We start from the raw sequence: 16,183 nt of genomic DNA on the forward strand, positions 1-16,183 counted from the left end.
CCAGCCCAGCTGAAGCGAGAGCAGTAGAGGCAGCTGTAGCAGTAGCGCTCCGGCCAATTCCAAGTTTTTTGCTACTACCTTAACTACAGAGAGCACTGAAAATTTGTTTTGACTATTACTCGTAGCAAAATAATTGAACGCGCGATTTGCGCACCTGGTCTACTACTCATCTGTTCAAGTTTAGAGCAGTGGCGAGAGCAAAGTAATGTTTTCGTTGATATTGCTGCTACGAAGAGGTTAATTCAAACACTGGTTACAGTTGTCATCGACAGTATAAGATACTGCACTGCTAGCCTTAGAAGTCATTTGAAGAAAATTGTGCTTCATATTTAATACATATTTACTCTTTACCATCTAACGTACAGATAACGTAACGTATTTGACACTTATGATCGATATTTAGTAGGAGAGCAACAGCTTAATGCCATCGATTTGGGTGCAGTTGTTGAAGAAAACAAAAAAAGTTTGCTTTCCGAACTAAAATTAGCCTACAACATAATGACAAATGTCGTGTCGAATGGTTGACGTGATATGTTCTTCCTTGAAACGCCTGGCGGTACTGGAATAGCATTACTTATCAATTTGATATTAACTGAAATTTGGTCTGAAAATGGATGGCTCTTGTTTCATCTTCTAAAAATTTGTAAAGTAATTGCGTTCAACGTATATACCATAGCTCATAAACAAGAATGATAAAATGAAACGCCTTCCCATTTATCGTGACGTCAGTACAGAAAATAAGCAAACGAAAAGAAGAAGAAGAATATTCGATAGCAACTGAAAATCAAGAATAACTCTACATTTGGGAGAATCATTATCTTTATTGTAACAGTTTGCGGATGGTGTTTAGATCCCTGTTTTCAGCGGATTTGACAGAATCAACTGATTTGCTGACGTAATAGTATAATATTTGTACCCATTTTATTGTTATTTGTTTTTCATTATTACTCACGAGCTCTTTATAATTTATAGTTCTATAATTTTTTGAAGCCTCAGTAAACGTCGTTTACGGATTTCCTCCAACTGTTTATTAATTTAGCTATTCCTTTTCCTTGTATTTTCTTCATAACATAAATAATTAACCAAACCGAAAATTTCACCAATATAAATTTCACCGAAATATTTCACCAATATAATTTCATTATTAATTTTCGTGGATAATTTTGTGGATTTACTGGTAATTAGTGCAAATGTGAACGTACTTTTAAATGCCTTAATTCAATTATGGATATGAAAACGCAACCTTACTTTCCAAAGCATACTATGAGCAATTTACAACAGCGTTGCCTCTCTCGTAGTAAGAAATAGTTCATTGCTCACGATACGGATATCGGCGCTTTTCGCGATGACGTTACAGCGTGCTTAGCAACCATTTCCAGTGATTTTATTTTGGTGCCGAGTTCGTGATAGTTTTTGTTATGTTATTTTTAGTCATTCTATAATCAGCGAATTAACAGAGCAAAATAAAGATATTTTAGCAAGTCAATGTGATCACATTTATTCAATCATAATAGACAAAAGTGTGCCAAAGCAGCAAATATATGCGTATAGTAGTCTATCGCCAGAACCTGTTTCATTACATTTAAGAAAATAAACTATAAAACAGGTAAAGTTTCCACCAGTTGACGCATCATATTTTAAGGTTAGGTTAATTTGCGCGAAATTATTTTTATGAAAGAAAAATTTGCAAAATTTATGCATGACTGCACCGTTTTATGAAAGCATAGCTTAATTTATATAAAAACCCCACATAAAATATGAATTGTTTTTATTAAAATCAATAGCATGCAAAGTAAGTGGAAAAACTTCGGTTCGTGGTAGTCTCCCACAGAGAACCATTTCTTTTCATTTTCTTGCAATGTGTGGGATCAGTGGTATAATTTTTCTATTATTTGTTTATTTCTCAAACTGTATTTTAGCTTATAACGTAATTTTATACATACATTCTTTAATGAATTTGTTTAACATATCATTTCTCTTGAAAAGCAGATTAGATATTCACACCAGTCGTTGTAAATTGACTTACATTAAACAAGTTACAACTTTTTATTTAGCTGCTTAAGTATTAGGACTAGGATGAATTTGCTGCTGGTATTTTTGATAATATTGGCAGTGCGACTTGCGTCGGTGTTTATAGTACAAACATACTATGTGCCGGACGAATACTGGCAGAGCTTGGAGGTAGCTCATAAATTGACTTTCGGGTAAGTTACTTTTGTATGCCTATATACTAATATACTTATACAATGTATTTGTGCATAAAAACAATTATTTACTAGTATGCATTTGTCTTTAACAGTTATGGCTACTTGACATGGGAATGGGTCCAAGGAATTCGGAGTTATCTCTATCCATTACTAATTGCGGGAATATACAAAGCATTAGCATTACTTAACTTAGATACAGCACAATTGTTGGTAAGTTTGATATTTTTATATATGTACATATGTATATAAGATTTGATACTCATTTTATTTTGTAGGTAATCTCTCCTCGCATTTTACAAGCAATGTTGTCGGCATATTCAGACTATAGATTTTTTGTGTGGTCCGGCAAAAAGAAATGGGCCCTTTTTTTAATCCTAGTGCCGTGGTTCTGGTTCTACACCGGTTCGCGAACTTTATCTAACACGCTCGAAACATCGTTGACTACCATCGCTTTGAGTTACTTTCCTTGGAGTGGGGAAACTACAACATATTTGTGGTTTGCTGCAGTCTGTTGCTTCTTGAGACCAACCGCGTCTGTTATTTGGATACCGTTATGCATTTATCATTTGCGTAAAAGTCGTTTGTCAACAATAGACCTAATTTTTAAACATTTTTTGGTTATTGGGTAATTTAAATTTTAAAATCAATCAAAATGTCGTTTTGATTATATTGCTTTACATGTTCAACAGCTTGTTGGTGGCAGGAGTTTGTGTGTGTATCGATACGTACTGGCACGGCAGCTTGATCTTTACTCCATACGAGTTCTTCAAATACAATATTCTTCATAACATTGGAAGTATCTATGGCTCCCATCCGTGGTAAGTGATGAGTTAACTAGGTACTATCTATATACGAGTAATTGCGATTTTATATTATTTTAGGTATTGGTACTTTACCGTTGGCTTACCAACTGTATTGGGCATCAACACTTTACCATTCATTTTCGGAGTCATGGATACTGTTCGCCATAAAAAAAATTATCCTGTACGCAAGCAATTGCTTATTACCATTTTACTCTCACTAATTGTACTAAGCACTGTTGAACACAAGGAATTTCGCTTTGTCGCATCTTTATTGCCTCTATGTCTCTATATAACTGCCGATACACTTACACGTTGGAGTTATAACGCTTCCAGGTACATGGATTCTATTTTTTAATAATTATAAAATAATAATTAATATTACTTCTTTCATTATTTATTTCTCTTTATTAGGAGCGTGCTTTGGTTTAGCGCATTGGTAATAGTTTTTGGCAATGCTCTGCCCGCGTGGTACTTAAGTACTGTTCACCAGAAAGGCCCATTGGACGTAATGACACCTATTCAAAAGATTGCAAGGGATTTCCGTGATGAAAATGAGCACCGGGCCAGTATACTCTTCTTAATGCCATGCCATTCTACGCCGTATTATAGGTGTGTTCTTAATTAATCTTGAGAAAAATTGTATTTTAATACCGTCAATATTTTGTTTGCAGCCACGTTCATGAAAACATTACAATGCGTTTCCTAACGTGCGAGCCTAATTTACAAAACAAACCAAATTACGTCGATGAGGCCGACCAATTTTACCAATCGCCGGTGCATTGGTTACGCTCCCATATTCCCTCATATCCGCGTACTGCAATGCCGTCCCATATTGTACTCTATCAGCCATTAGCTCCAATAATAAGTGAGTTTCTAGTGAGCTACAAAATTTTGCATCGAATTTCCAACGCAGAGGTAAACGAAAATGTCGCTCCTCAAATGTTGATGAACGAATGGTCGAGATTACTGAAGGAAAAGGAGGTAGACGTTAAATCTCTTTTGCAGCATGTGCGTAACAGAGTCGGTAAAAATATACTAGTATACCAACGTCTTCGGGCAGGAGAAGAAAATACTTTCAACAGAGACGAGTACAAAACATCAGAACAAACGACTTCGCAAGGATCAAAAGTAGTGGAAGATATTCCGTACAACAACGGCGCTAACACCGCTGAAGACACAGAAAACCACCACAATATGTTCAATTGAACAATAGACAAAATGCGAACTTGCATTTGAATTCAAGAAAGCACACATCAATCACGTTTGATTTTATGGTTAGGAAAGTTTACATAAATTGCCTAACCCTTCAGAGATGCTTAGCTTTTATTATATATATAGTATATATATATATGTAGCGCTGCAATATAAAAGCAAAATGAAAAACTGATATTATTTTTGTTTTTGAAAAAAAAAAAAAAAAAAAAAACGTATCTAAATAGTGCAAGAGACATTTTTGCTCCTGTGCTTACGTACATATGTATATCTGTAAGATCCCTGTGTTTATTTATTTCAGTATGTAATTTGTCAGTGTTTACTTAGACATACTTCTACAATATCTTGTCAATAAAAAATAGAACAGTAAGTTTTTATCCTATTAAATTCAAACCACACCACCGTACATAAACTGATATATATATTCTCATGACTACCCAGGTATCTGATTGCAGGATATATTTTCTTGTTACAAATTTAGATTAAAGTAGGTATTTTCGTAAAACTGGAAAATTAGGCTATGAAGTTATTGAGATCTTAAGAATTAAAATGTTTAAAATAAAGTTTTTACCTAAGATTCATACAATTTTATTACATATGTTGATTATTGATTAGGTCTTTAATCACTGGACCACACAGAATAGCATGCATTATGAGCACCGGAAGTAGGAGAGCTTCAATTGTGTTCTTTACTGGGAAAGGAGAGATATTGGGCAATAAGTTTCCTCTTGGCCGGAGTGTTTCAGTAATGGGGCAACTATTCTTGCTTTCCACTTTTTAGATATGGGAAGGTGACCACAGAGATTAAATATCTTAGAGATGTTGGCTACTCATATTGGACCAATATTTTTCAAGATCAGCATTTTTATTCTCTTACAGTCAATGGCCTTGTAAGCTTGAGCTTTTCTGATGACCACCTCATCTCATCGCTAGAGAAAGCAAACGGTACACTGTTAAGCAGATTGTGCCAATATTTGGGGAAATGACGTTGCTTCTGTCGGCCGAAGGATGCAGGAATTGCCTGCTAAAATAGCACTCGCATTGTTTCAGGTCCGACAGAATACGAGCCACCAAAATTGATTGCAACCCTTCGTCCGGTTCGATGGGGACCTTACGGTGTGGACCAGAGCGTGTTCACACCAGAGGTGCAGCTGCGGGTATTCAAATGATTTACTCAATTAGTCCACTTGTGTTGATTTACCAGTTGCCGGATATCTCAAAAGAGATCTTTAATTCGAGTGATCGGTCTCGCTCGTTGTTGTAGCAGTAACTTTGCCCAGTCAATATAGTGTAATCATCGGTCGTCTTCGTCTAGCTCATCTAACGGTAGGCCCAGAAAACTTGCTGTTTCGACAGGTTGGGTCCAGCGGGAGAGGGGTGTTAGATTAGTAGGTTTGATGGGGCATGTGAAAAGGTGGTTGTGTCGTGCGGGGTGCCTTCACATGCCGGACATTTGTTTAGTATGTCGGGGTCGATTCTGGATAAGTAGGAGATCAACCTGCTACAGTATGCAGAACGTAGTTGTGCCAAGGTTACGCGGAACTCTCGGGGAAGTTGGAGCTCTTCGTCTGCAATGGGTGATGCTTGGACTCCGATGACGGCATTCGAAGGTCGGGAGCGTAAGAAGGTGGTAAAAGTCTCCCGAATAATGTCGTTGATTGCCTGTCTGTACACTGTCCGACCCAGTAGTTGCCGGTCTGTTTTGTCCTGAATCTCGTCCGCGTAATTAAGGAGGTAACTCCTGTCATGCCTGGGAGGTGGCTCAGGCTCAAGCTGGTGTCTGCAGAGGTGAGACCTGCGGTAACACCCTAGCAGGAACTGCTTGCTGAGCAGTTTATTATGCTCCTTCACAGGTAGCATATGGGCCTCGTCATGAAGATGTTGTATTGGGAACATCAGAAGACATCCTGACTAGCCCTGTCTAGTCTCGCTCGTTTACTAAAACGGTTGCTTATACGGGGAAATGAGATCGAATGTGATCACGGAATGCGTGTATACCAACGCGTACATCGCTGAGAATAGAAAGTTTAAGTTCCGCGTTAATCAGACTAGTTCTAACAATTGTTAGGCGAGGCAAGCTGCAACAGTATCCTAGTGGGGGCGTTGTCGAATCGTCTCTCTGCTCGGCCGAGAATTTTTCCTCCGATAATTTGACCGGCTTGAATGCCAAGGATGCGCATTCGAGTCACCAACTACTAATCGGCTTTCAACTCTGATAAGGGCACCAACGCAACTATCAATATTTTTTGCTAGAGAGTTTGTTGCAGTTAAGTTGTAACAGCTTAAAATTCCTCGGTCTGCGTTGACCATACTGTGCATTTCGCTGCTTCTGTAGTGCCCTGATGATGGGAGATGGCCGCGCTAAGCGGGGCGATGGCGGCTGCAGAGTTCTACAGCAGAGGGCAACATAGTTACTTGACCAGTTTCTAACCGTGCGCAGGGCAGATAAACTCCATAGTGGCACCAGCCTCTGGAAGAATTAAAGTTATTAATAAAAAATTAATAAACCGGTTTTCACTTTGTTTGTCTGTGGTATAGTGGGTACTTTTTGGGTGTCAGATATTGCAGCCATCTGATCGGCACTGCTGTAAAATACATTACATTTTTGCCCTCGAGAAAAACAAATACTTTTAAATTAGTGCATTAATGCGTGCGTCTGAATTCTAAAATATAAAAATTCTCAATTCGGACGGGACTGCACTTCAACCTTTTCTTTTTCCCACATCCACAATAGCTCCTGGCGACGCTCAAGCATGCATGTTCTGCAGTAGAGCTGGGCGGAATATCGATGTTATATCGATGTATCGATGTTTCAATTTGAAAATGAAACATCGATGTTCGTAAACCGATGTTCGATGTTTTCGCAAATTTTGTACCATCACTTAGTAATTGCACGTGGAACGAAAGTGGTAAGTAAGAAACTTTTATGCATTAAAAAACTTTTCTACATTAAAAAAACTGATTAAGTATACCATTTTAATATGAAAATTATTAAATTTTAGGCTTTTGGTGTTGGCAGGCAGTGATTGAAATGGAGCGGTTTGTAGAAAGTTCTAGTGGCAAAGGTAAGATTATCGTTTTATGTATGTAGCTGAGTGCGTATTGTTAATACAAAATATCTACACCTAGACGTCGCTTTGAGTCGTACTTTTTGGGAACGTATACCCAACGCAAAGTGATGACTAGGTGTATAAGAGTACTTGTACATACATACATATATATAATACTACAAATTATTTTTTGTTTTTTTTTTGCAGTTTCAGAGACGAGCTCAAAGGAGATGGAAGAAGAAAACCCAGCAAAAAGAACAAGGTACGGTCAGTCAGCTGTATGGCAATTTTTTAACAAATCAAAGGATGGCAGTTCAGCTAAATGCATTCAGTGTGGAAAAACATATATAACATGTGGCAATACCACTAATTTGGCTGGACACCTGAAACGGATGCATCCAGGATTAACTGTTAGCGAGCTTCCGAAATCTTCAGGGTCTATTTTGTCCTTCATTGAAAAAAAATACGAAGCATCTTCCGCTAGGAAAAAGAGTCTTGATAGCTCACTAATGCACTATATATGCTCCGACATGCGACCGTTCTCAGTTGTTGAAAACAAAGGATTTCGTAATTTTGTCAGTACATTGGATCCTCGCTACGAGCTGCCTTCTCGTAACAAATTGAGAAACACATGCAATCAAGACTTTTACACAAATATGAAAGACAAATTACACTGTATTCTGGACCGAGTGGACTATTGCGCTATAACAACAGATTGCTGGACGTCACGGGCTAACGAAAGTTATATGACAGTCACTTGCCATTTCATCAATGACAACTTTGAGCTAAAAGCAGCTGTTTTGTCAACCAAAAATCTCATTGAAGAAACCAACCACACGTCGCAAAATATTGCAAATTCTTTGCGCGAAGTCCTTGTGGAATGGCAAGTTATTGACAAAGTCAGCGCAATTGTTACAGACAACGCGAGGAACGTTGTAAAAGCATGTGAGATTCTACAAAAGCGAAACGTGCCTTGCTTTGCTCATTGCATTAATTTAATTGTCCAAAGCTGTTTTCCCCTTGAAAATATTAAGACAATTATGGGAAAGTGCAAAAGCATAGTTTCGTTTTTCAAGAGCAGCTCAATAGCGTATGCAAAATTTAAGCAAGCCCAGGAACCAATGAAGCCATATAGTCTAAAACAGGAGTGCCCTACAAGGTGGAATAGTGCTTTCTACATGATTGAGCGCATTTTGGCCACAAAGTCAGCTATTGCTAAAGTCCTGTTAGATACTCCGAAAGCAATACTACCTCTATCAGTTGATGAGCTATCTGTTCTGGAAGATTTAAAGCAGGTTCTTTCACTATTCGAGGATGCGACGGTACAAACATCATCCAGCTCTAATGTAACAGTTTCGCTAATTATACCATTGGTTAGCGGACTTTTGCATAATTTGAGTGAAATCAAAGATCGACTAGAAACTGATGATGGCCGTAACGTATGCAACTTGCTAATGGAAGGCATACGGCAAAGACTACTGCCATATGAAAAAAGAACTGTGACTCGTTTGTCGACATTACTGGATCCGCGTTTTAAAAAGGAGGGTTTTTTTTCAAATACAAACTCTATAGAAGCCGAAAAATTTTTAGAAAATGAACTTTCGCCACTTTACAAAGAAAATCACCCTCCAAATATATCTAGCCTGCCAACACCACTATGCGATAAAACTCCACTTCTTAATTTTTTGGAAAAAAACAAAACTCAAAAAATTCGTAATTCCCGAGTTGATTCGATTTTGACCCTTCGTCAATACTTCAACATGGAAAATATAAACTCTAGTTTAAACCCTTTAGACTACTGGAAGGTAATTCATGCTATATAAAATCTAGCATTATAATTAATACTAAACTTTTTTCAGATCTCGACTGATGAGCCATTGAAGATGAGCTCAAAAAAATATCTCTGCGTACCGGCTACGTCAACTGAAAGTGAGCGTATGTTCAGCAAAGCAGGTTTAATAGTGAGTGAAAAACGAAGTTCACTAAAGCCAAAAAATGTGGATATGCTGGTTTTCCTAAATAAAAATGAATGGATCTCAAACAACTGATAAGTTGAGTCATTATATTTTCATAATTTAATTTGTTTGAAAAACTCACAAAACTGTTATGTTAAGTTATCATTATATTTTGGATTTCATTTGTTTTTAAAAGCTTTAAATAGTGTTAAGTTAAGTAATAATATTTTCGTAATCTAATTTGTTTTGAAAAAATCAAAATACTGTTAATTTAAGTTTGTTTGAAAAACATTATTTTGTTATTTTTTTATATATATGTTGAATAATGAAGTCAATATTAAATAAATGAAAAAAAAAAAATTCTTTTACTAACTTCGATGTTTAATCGATTAATCGATGTTTTCAAATAAAAAACATCGAAACATCGATGTGGACAAACATCGATCTTTTGCCAGCTCTATTCTGCAGCTTATATGTGTGTGTGTCGGGTGCTTGACGCTAATATCTAAAATTTTTGATTTTCATCATTCAAAAGCCGACAACAAGTATGTGTGACACGAAGCAAGTTCGTGTGTCATGCATGCTTGAGCGTCACCAGGAGCTATTAGCTATTAGAACTGTATTGCTCGAAATTGTTTACAGAGTTGCATTCTGTTATACTGAAATTGTTTTCCTTGCCAATATGAATTATTGAAGTAATTATTTACAATAGTCACAAAAAGCATTAAAAATGAATAACGAATATGTAAAAAATGTATTTTGGACAAAAAACGCCACAGACATTTAATGAGACAAGCCGAAACATTTATGAAAATGTTATTGGAACTTCAAGCCCGCAGATGCGCTAGGTCTCGATATTTACTTTACTGGCTTTAATAATTTTTGTGTATGGCAATATTACAGTTTACGATATATAGATATATGTGGCCAGCATCAGACCTTTGACCGGCTCTCAGCGATTTTGATAAAATCAGCTGTACTGCTTACGTAACCGGATTGTGTTGGTGATATATGTACATACGAAAAAAAATCGTAACTGTTACTCATATTACTTTTTTGTCGTCTAAACAAGGATGGATTAGACACGCGTATGAATATGTTTGAAATAAGCGGACAGAACTTTGCTGCCGAGTCATCGGTGGCGTGGCAACCGAAGTTACTCGTACAATTTTGCTTTGAATTACCAAACCAGGTAATGATCATCCTTGGGCCGGACAAATTTTGCTCACTGAGACGGTTGGCTCTCTCTGAACTAGTGTTACAAGTAACCACAATGGCACGTAGTTCGCGAAACAAAATTTCAACATAACCACGGAATAAGTTGTCGATGTGCGTTAATATTTGGCTGAGCTGTTGTCTATTTCTCAACTGTAGTTTCATTGATTTCCTACTAAATACTCATCGATTACAAGATGTATTGAGCAATAGAGACAACAGGTAATAAGGTGGCCAAACAGCCGAACAGCCAAAATTGTTAATGCAGTGAGAGTGTTGCCTACATTTTGGAATAAAGAAATTAGTTCTTTGCAGGAAGCTACGGTAAAATAGACATTTTCCATAGGCCATGTAATTTCATGTGAGGGTAAATAGAGGTAAAGCATGTTACATATATTTTTGTACACAAACAGTATTTGACCTCGGGCATAAGTGATTTCCCGGTTCCTCATTCATTTTTGAAATTCTATCTGTATATATACAGAAGAATATAATTACTAGTTCGTTTAGTTTGTACCTCTGCATTTAAACATGTTCTAAAGCTTTTCTTACTGACACGAACAACATTTTTTGAATGTTTTGCTACTGTTATTTTGTTACTGTGTATATTACGAGCTACATTAATATCACATGTTAGGGGGAAAAAATTCCCGCGTACTTTATTTCTCCCAAAATATAACATACCTGGCGGTACATTCAACCTCTACTTATGTTGGTCGGCACTGATATCACACACGAACGAACGGAAGAAAAAATTAATTAGATCCCACTGCTGCAATCTGTTTAATTTTTGTTTTTCCTAAAACTTTAAAAAGTTTACGCTGCATTGAAAATTGGAATTAATAATGGCTGCTACATCGAGAACACTACTAAAACTTCGAGGTAAGGAAAGAAGCCCGAAAAAGTGGTGTTACAGTAAAAATTATATAACTTGGAATAGTAAGGCGAAATTAGTGATCTACCACTTTGCGCACCGAAAAAATACAGTGATAAATCAATTTACAGCCCAATATAAACTATCAATCTATTGTATAAATAAAAATCACAATCGGTTGTTATACTGTCGTCACTTGGCAATTATTAAAAGCGTTTTCAATGTGAATGAAATATTTTACTAACCATGAATCCAAAGAGAAGGGGAAATCGGAGAACTTTTTGTATTTTAAGTCTAATAGTGAAAGTCATCTGGGTTACTTTTTAAATTTTATGTTCTGTTAGAGCCACGTATTCTCCTCCTCTTTTTGTGTTATATTAATGTTCCATTTATTATGCAAGTCGCAAAGATGTTATGAGGGGATGTAGCACTGCGACCGGGAAGATCTATTGTACCCCGCAAGCAAGTTGTCATGTGTAATTTTATTTTATAGATAGCTTCTCTGCCGGTGTCCGTTTTAGCTCGGAATATGCCAAGACTCGCGGCAATTTACAATTAACCGGAGATTCTCGTGTGATTTGCCAAGGATTTACCGGCAAACAAGGTACTTTCCATAGTCAGCAAGCTTTGGAGTATGGTACCAAACTCGTTGGTGGAATCTCTCCCAAAAAAGGTGGCACTACACATCTTGGCTTACCGGTGTTTGCTTCGGTAGGTTATATGACTTTTTTATTTGAAAGCATGTCAAATATAATGATTTTCGTAGGTAGCTGAAGCGAAAAAAGCCACCGATCCCCATGCAACTGTTATCTATGTGCCACCACCAGGTGCTGCTGCTGCTATTTTGGAAGCGCTGGAGGCAGAAATTCCATTGATTGTGTGCATTACCGAAGGAGTTCCACAACATGATATGGTGCGCGTAAAACATGCTCTCTTAACGCAAAGCAAGTCACGTCTTGTTGGACCTAACTGTCCGGGTATCATTGCGCCAGAAAGAGTGAGTACATTAAAGAGGGTCGAAAAATACATATGTATGTTTGAGACAAAGGTTGATTTATGTCACACATATATGACATTTTTTTATTTGATTTTGCACCGAGCCTTTTGTATTGATAAGACCAAGAGTAATAGTATTGTCTTAAAAGTCATCTGTATAGATCTAACTGCTGGAGTTCAAAGTCCAAAGTCAAAGATTATTACAGTATGAGAATTGAGAAAAACTAAATATTTAGAAAGGAATCTATTATAATTCTAGAGACGTGACCGAATCTACAAGATTTTATTTGTTATTAATTACATCCGTATTTTGTTATTAATTTTAGTTACGAGCGACTGTAATCTTAATGTATAAGTTATTTAAAATTGCACAGTTTTTAATTTCTTATTTAATTATTATAGTGCAAAATTGGCATTATGCCTGGCCATATTCACAAACGTGGTAAAATCGGTGTAGTATCACGTTCAGGTACACTCACCTATGAAGCCGTAAATCAGACCACAGAAGTTGGCCTTGGACAAACATTGTGTGTTGGTATTGGTGGTGATCCGTTTAACGGCACTGATTTCATCGATTGTCTCGAAATCTTCTTGAAGGATCCTGATACTAAAGGAATCATATTAATCGGTGAAATTGGTGGTGTTGCTGAGGAAAAGGCTGCTGAATATTTGACACAACATAATAGCGTAAGAAAGAAATATAGTTTTCCTTAAAAATTTTGCATATTAATTATTTAATACTTCACTTTTCGGTTTAGGGCATCAAAGCCAAGCCGGTTGTATCGTTCATTGCCGGTCTGTCCGCTCCACCTGGTCGTCGTATGGGCCATGCTGGTGCCATTATCTCAGGTGGTAAGGGTGGGGCTGGCGACAAAATTAAAGCGCTCGAAAAAGCTGGTGTTATTGTGACCAGGAGTCCTGCACAAATGGGCAAGGAATTGTACAAAGAGATGAAGCGTCTGGAGTTAGCCTAGAATTTAGCCAAAAACTATAAAGCAGCAGCAACATAAGCCAACAAGCAACTGAAAAACTATATGAATGCAAATATACGAGCGACAAACTAAGTAAAATGTAAATGTGTAATACGACGTCCTGGGAAATGCATGATGGGCCTTTGAAAGATGAATTAAATAATTATAACAAAGAAATTACATGGGACAGAATCACTTGTGCATAGCGTTAGTACACGTAACTGCCGAAAGCAAAGTGCGAAACAAAATAATCACGAATACAATTGCCACAAAAATAGTATCAGAACCAAATTAATGAAATAGTACATATTACCACCAAGTTATACTAATCCATCATGAGCCTTTAGGTTTACAATGTAAAATATGCACTCAAATTGCACCGAAGTTAAGATTTACACTGCACTTTATATTTAAATTAAGCGATCGTGCAAAATATTTTTGCCTGTGCTATGTTTTTTATTTAGAAATTATTCACTATGTGAGCTGCATGCACTAAAAACTGTACATGTATAATAACAAAACACAATCCTATTTGTCAGCAAAAAAACCTATTTGTGATTAGGCTGAAAGTGTTAAATTGAAATATTAAATAAAAGTGAATCGTTATAAACGCATAAATAAGAAAAAAACTTCGCTAATTAACTATCGACATGAACAAAAGTAAATGTTATAATGTGTACATCTGTATGTATGCACTTTAATAAAATGTATTAAATAAAAAAATTAACAGTGTTTTTAAATTTAGAAGCTATACTGATTTTCAGTGAGTACTTCAGTTTGTGATGAAACAAACTCCCAATAAAGAAAGTAAAGGGGAAAAACAAGGAGTAAAGTAAGACAAGACTCATTCAATGTGATTCTTATGAATTTATATATATCGACACATACAATAAATGTGAAAGTATGTTTACAATTTTTATCACCAGGAGGAATTCGACATCTACGTTAACAATCGGTTCTTCGCTACCGAAATGACCCGGCTAAGGACTGTCACTCCAGCAGCATTCCCCGTACATTGTTTGTTTATACTGCTACAGCAACAACAACATACATAACCCGAAATTTTAAGGAGTTAAACCGCTTGGGTTTTTTTCTTATTTTACTTATTTAGTTTAGGAATGTATGTACTACTCAATTCATTTCCAATTCCCTCATCTATACACACCTGCGCCTTATTTGCAAAACATGAACAGAGGTAAACAAAGTTATTTCGTGAATGGTTGTATTATAAACACCGAACGTACAAAACCTGCCTATGCATCATCGGTACCCACCAACCACATTACCCCATACACACGGCTTCGTATTAGACACACCATAATAACTAGCGCTCACCTATTACAGGATAGTATATCCAGCACCTGCCCCCTCTGCCAAGCCACAAGCAGTGTGCATCACCTACTGGTATCCTGCAAAGAACTTGCTTCTCAAAAGCATCACCACTCCAGCAACAGAGATCCTCTTCAACTTTTAAAAGATGGCACTGAAGATAACAAAAAAAAATGTTTACACTTTTCTAAAGGACACCGACCTACTCTGTCGTATCTGATCCAATACACATCACCAGCCAGCCTAAAGCCTCTGCTGCTAGCGCTGCGTTTGCTTGAATTTACTAATAATTTTATTATCATGCAAGCTTTTAAAAATAAAAAATAATTTCCAATCATTTATGAAAACTATTAAAGGACAATTTTTGAATGGAGACACTTCCGTTTGGGAACAATGTTTGAGTTTCGCGATTCCTTCAAATATTATATATCATCGTCATAAAGAACAAAAGAGCCTATATATATATTAGTATTTAAAACACTACTATTTTGTTAAAGAATATTCACATAATCGGCATCAGCCAAATCGTCCTCAACCACAAATTTTTAGAAGAAGTCTGCGAAGAGATTAGCTGCATCCGAAGTAGACTTCGAACCTTTGGGATATTTGAAACGCCTTTTCTAGCTTTATTGTAACTCCAAAAACTTTTTGGATTGATATTTTAAAGTATATGCAGATTTACTTGATTTTGCATTCAAAGTTCTTTACATATGCTTTGCGGTATAGCTTGAATTGTGTAAGTTGTAGAATCATTTCTTTTATCTAGTATATAACTCAAAATATTTCCGAACGGCAAAAGGTTTTTTAGTAACTAGTTCATCTAATGGTAAGCTCAGGAAACTTGTTGTTTCGTCAGGTTGGGTCCACAGGGAGAGAGATGTTAGATGAGTGGGCATGTGATAAGGTGGTTAGCCTTAACATGCCGGACATATGTTTGGTATGTCGGGGGCAATTTTGGGTAGGTAGGAGCAGGGTTCGAATTGCTGACTGAACTTCAACTATGGCATTTTCAATGCATAGTCGTTTTTTGCGCAATAACTGTGACTATCGCTTTAGCTATGAAATAGCTGCATGTTAAATGGAAATGAAACATGCAAACACTCAAATGAACCGAACTGCTTAACTGACGACTATGAACGACGAATAAGTGTAAGCCGACAGCCACAGTTCTTCGTGTAACAGTTAACTATAACTATGACTATAACAGTTAACTAAAAGAACTATAGTTGTTTGAATGCATCATTGTAATAACTGCGACAATAGCTTGGATAGCGATGACCGATACATATCCCATATTTAGTTAATATATGTACATATGCGTATACCTGAATGCTGGGTTTTTTAAGTACATATGTAAACTTTGTAAATATGCGTATACGAGAATACTGTGGTTTTTTAAATATGTATACATTGTACCTGAATTTTGCAATAATAAAAGAACTACTACATCTTGTGACAAATATCTAAACAACCAATAAGAAATAAATATTAATCGACTTGAAGCCTCGCTTTCTCAATATGCATACAGCAAAACTAAAGATAGTGTTTCCTCAGGACCAATCCGCTATTTT

The 16,183-nt window shown here is 36.5% G+C and overlaps 3 protein-coding genes across 4 annotated transcripts; all 3 read left to right on the top strand.

The window, feature by feature from the left end:
* The first annotated feature begins 1,355 nt into the window (after positions 1 to 1,355).
* On the top strand, positions 1,356 to 4,426 carry LOC129240330 (GPI mannosyltransferase 3). Of its 2 annotated transcripts, none has more exons than XM_054876073.1 (8): positions 1,356 to 1,606; positions 1,990 to 2,204; positions 2,300 to 2,417; positions 2,483 to 2,832; positions 2,897 to 3,025; positions 3,089 to 3,343; positions 3,422 to 3,619; positions 3,682 to 4,426. In XM_054876073.1, the coding sequence occupies exons 2-8, from the start codon at positions 2,077 to 2,079 to the stop codon at positions 4,214 to 4,216; spliced, it is 1,713 nt and encodes a 570-aa protein (XP_054732048.1). In that variant the 5' UTR covers positions 1,356 to 1,606; positions 1,990 to 2,076; the 3' UTR covers positions 4,217 to 4,426. The 2 variants fall into 2 exon arrangements, with proteins under 2 accessions (XP_054732048.1, XP_054732049.1); XM_054876074.1 differs by having other exon boundaries at positions 2,055 to 2,204.
* A 3,878-nt stretch (positions 4,427 to 8,304) lies between these two features.
* On the top strand, positions 8,305 to 9,392 carry LOC129240332 (zinc finger BED domain-containing protein 4-like). Its single transcript, XM_054876077.1, has 2 exons — positions 8,305 to 9,077; positions 9,132 to 9,392. The coding sequence occupies exons 1-2, from the start codon at positions 8,313 to 8,315 to the stop codon at positions 9,318 to 9,320; spliced, it is 954 nt and encodes a 317-aa protein (XP_054732052.1). The 5' UTR covers positions 8,305 to 8,312; the 3' UTR covers positions 9,321 to 9,392.
* A 1,743-nt stretch (positions 9,393 to 11,135) lies between these two features.
* Positions 11,136 to 14,010, top strand: LOC129240331 (succinate--CoA ligase [ADP/GDP-forming] subunit alpha, mitochondrial). Its single transcript, XM_054876075.1, has 5 exons — positions 11,136 to 11,324; positions 11,810 to 12,027; positions 12,083 to 12,313; positions 12,715 to 12,999; positions 13,071 to 14,010. Exons 1-5 carry the CDS (start codon positions 11,288 to 11,290, stop codon positions 13,284 to 13,286), a joined length of 987 nt encoding a protein of 328 aa, XP_054732050.1. The 5' UTR covers positions 11,136 to 11,287; the 3' UTR covers positions 13,287 to 14,010.
* The last annotated feature ends 2,173 nt before the right edge of the window (positions 14,011 to 16,183 follow it).

This window comes from Anastrepha obliqua, chromosome 3, assembly GCF_027943255.1.
Source record: "Anastrepha obliqua isolate idAnaObli1 chromosome 3, idAnaObli1_1.0, whole genome shotgun sequence".
NCBI lineage: Eukaryota > Metazoa > Arthropoda > Insecta > Diptera > Tephritidae > Anastrepha > Anastrepha obliqua.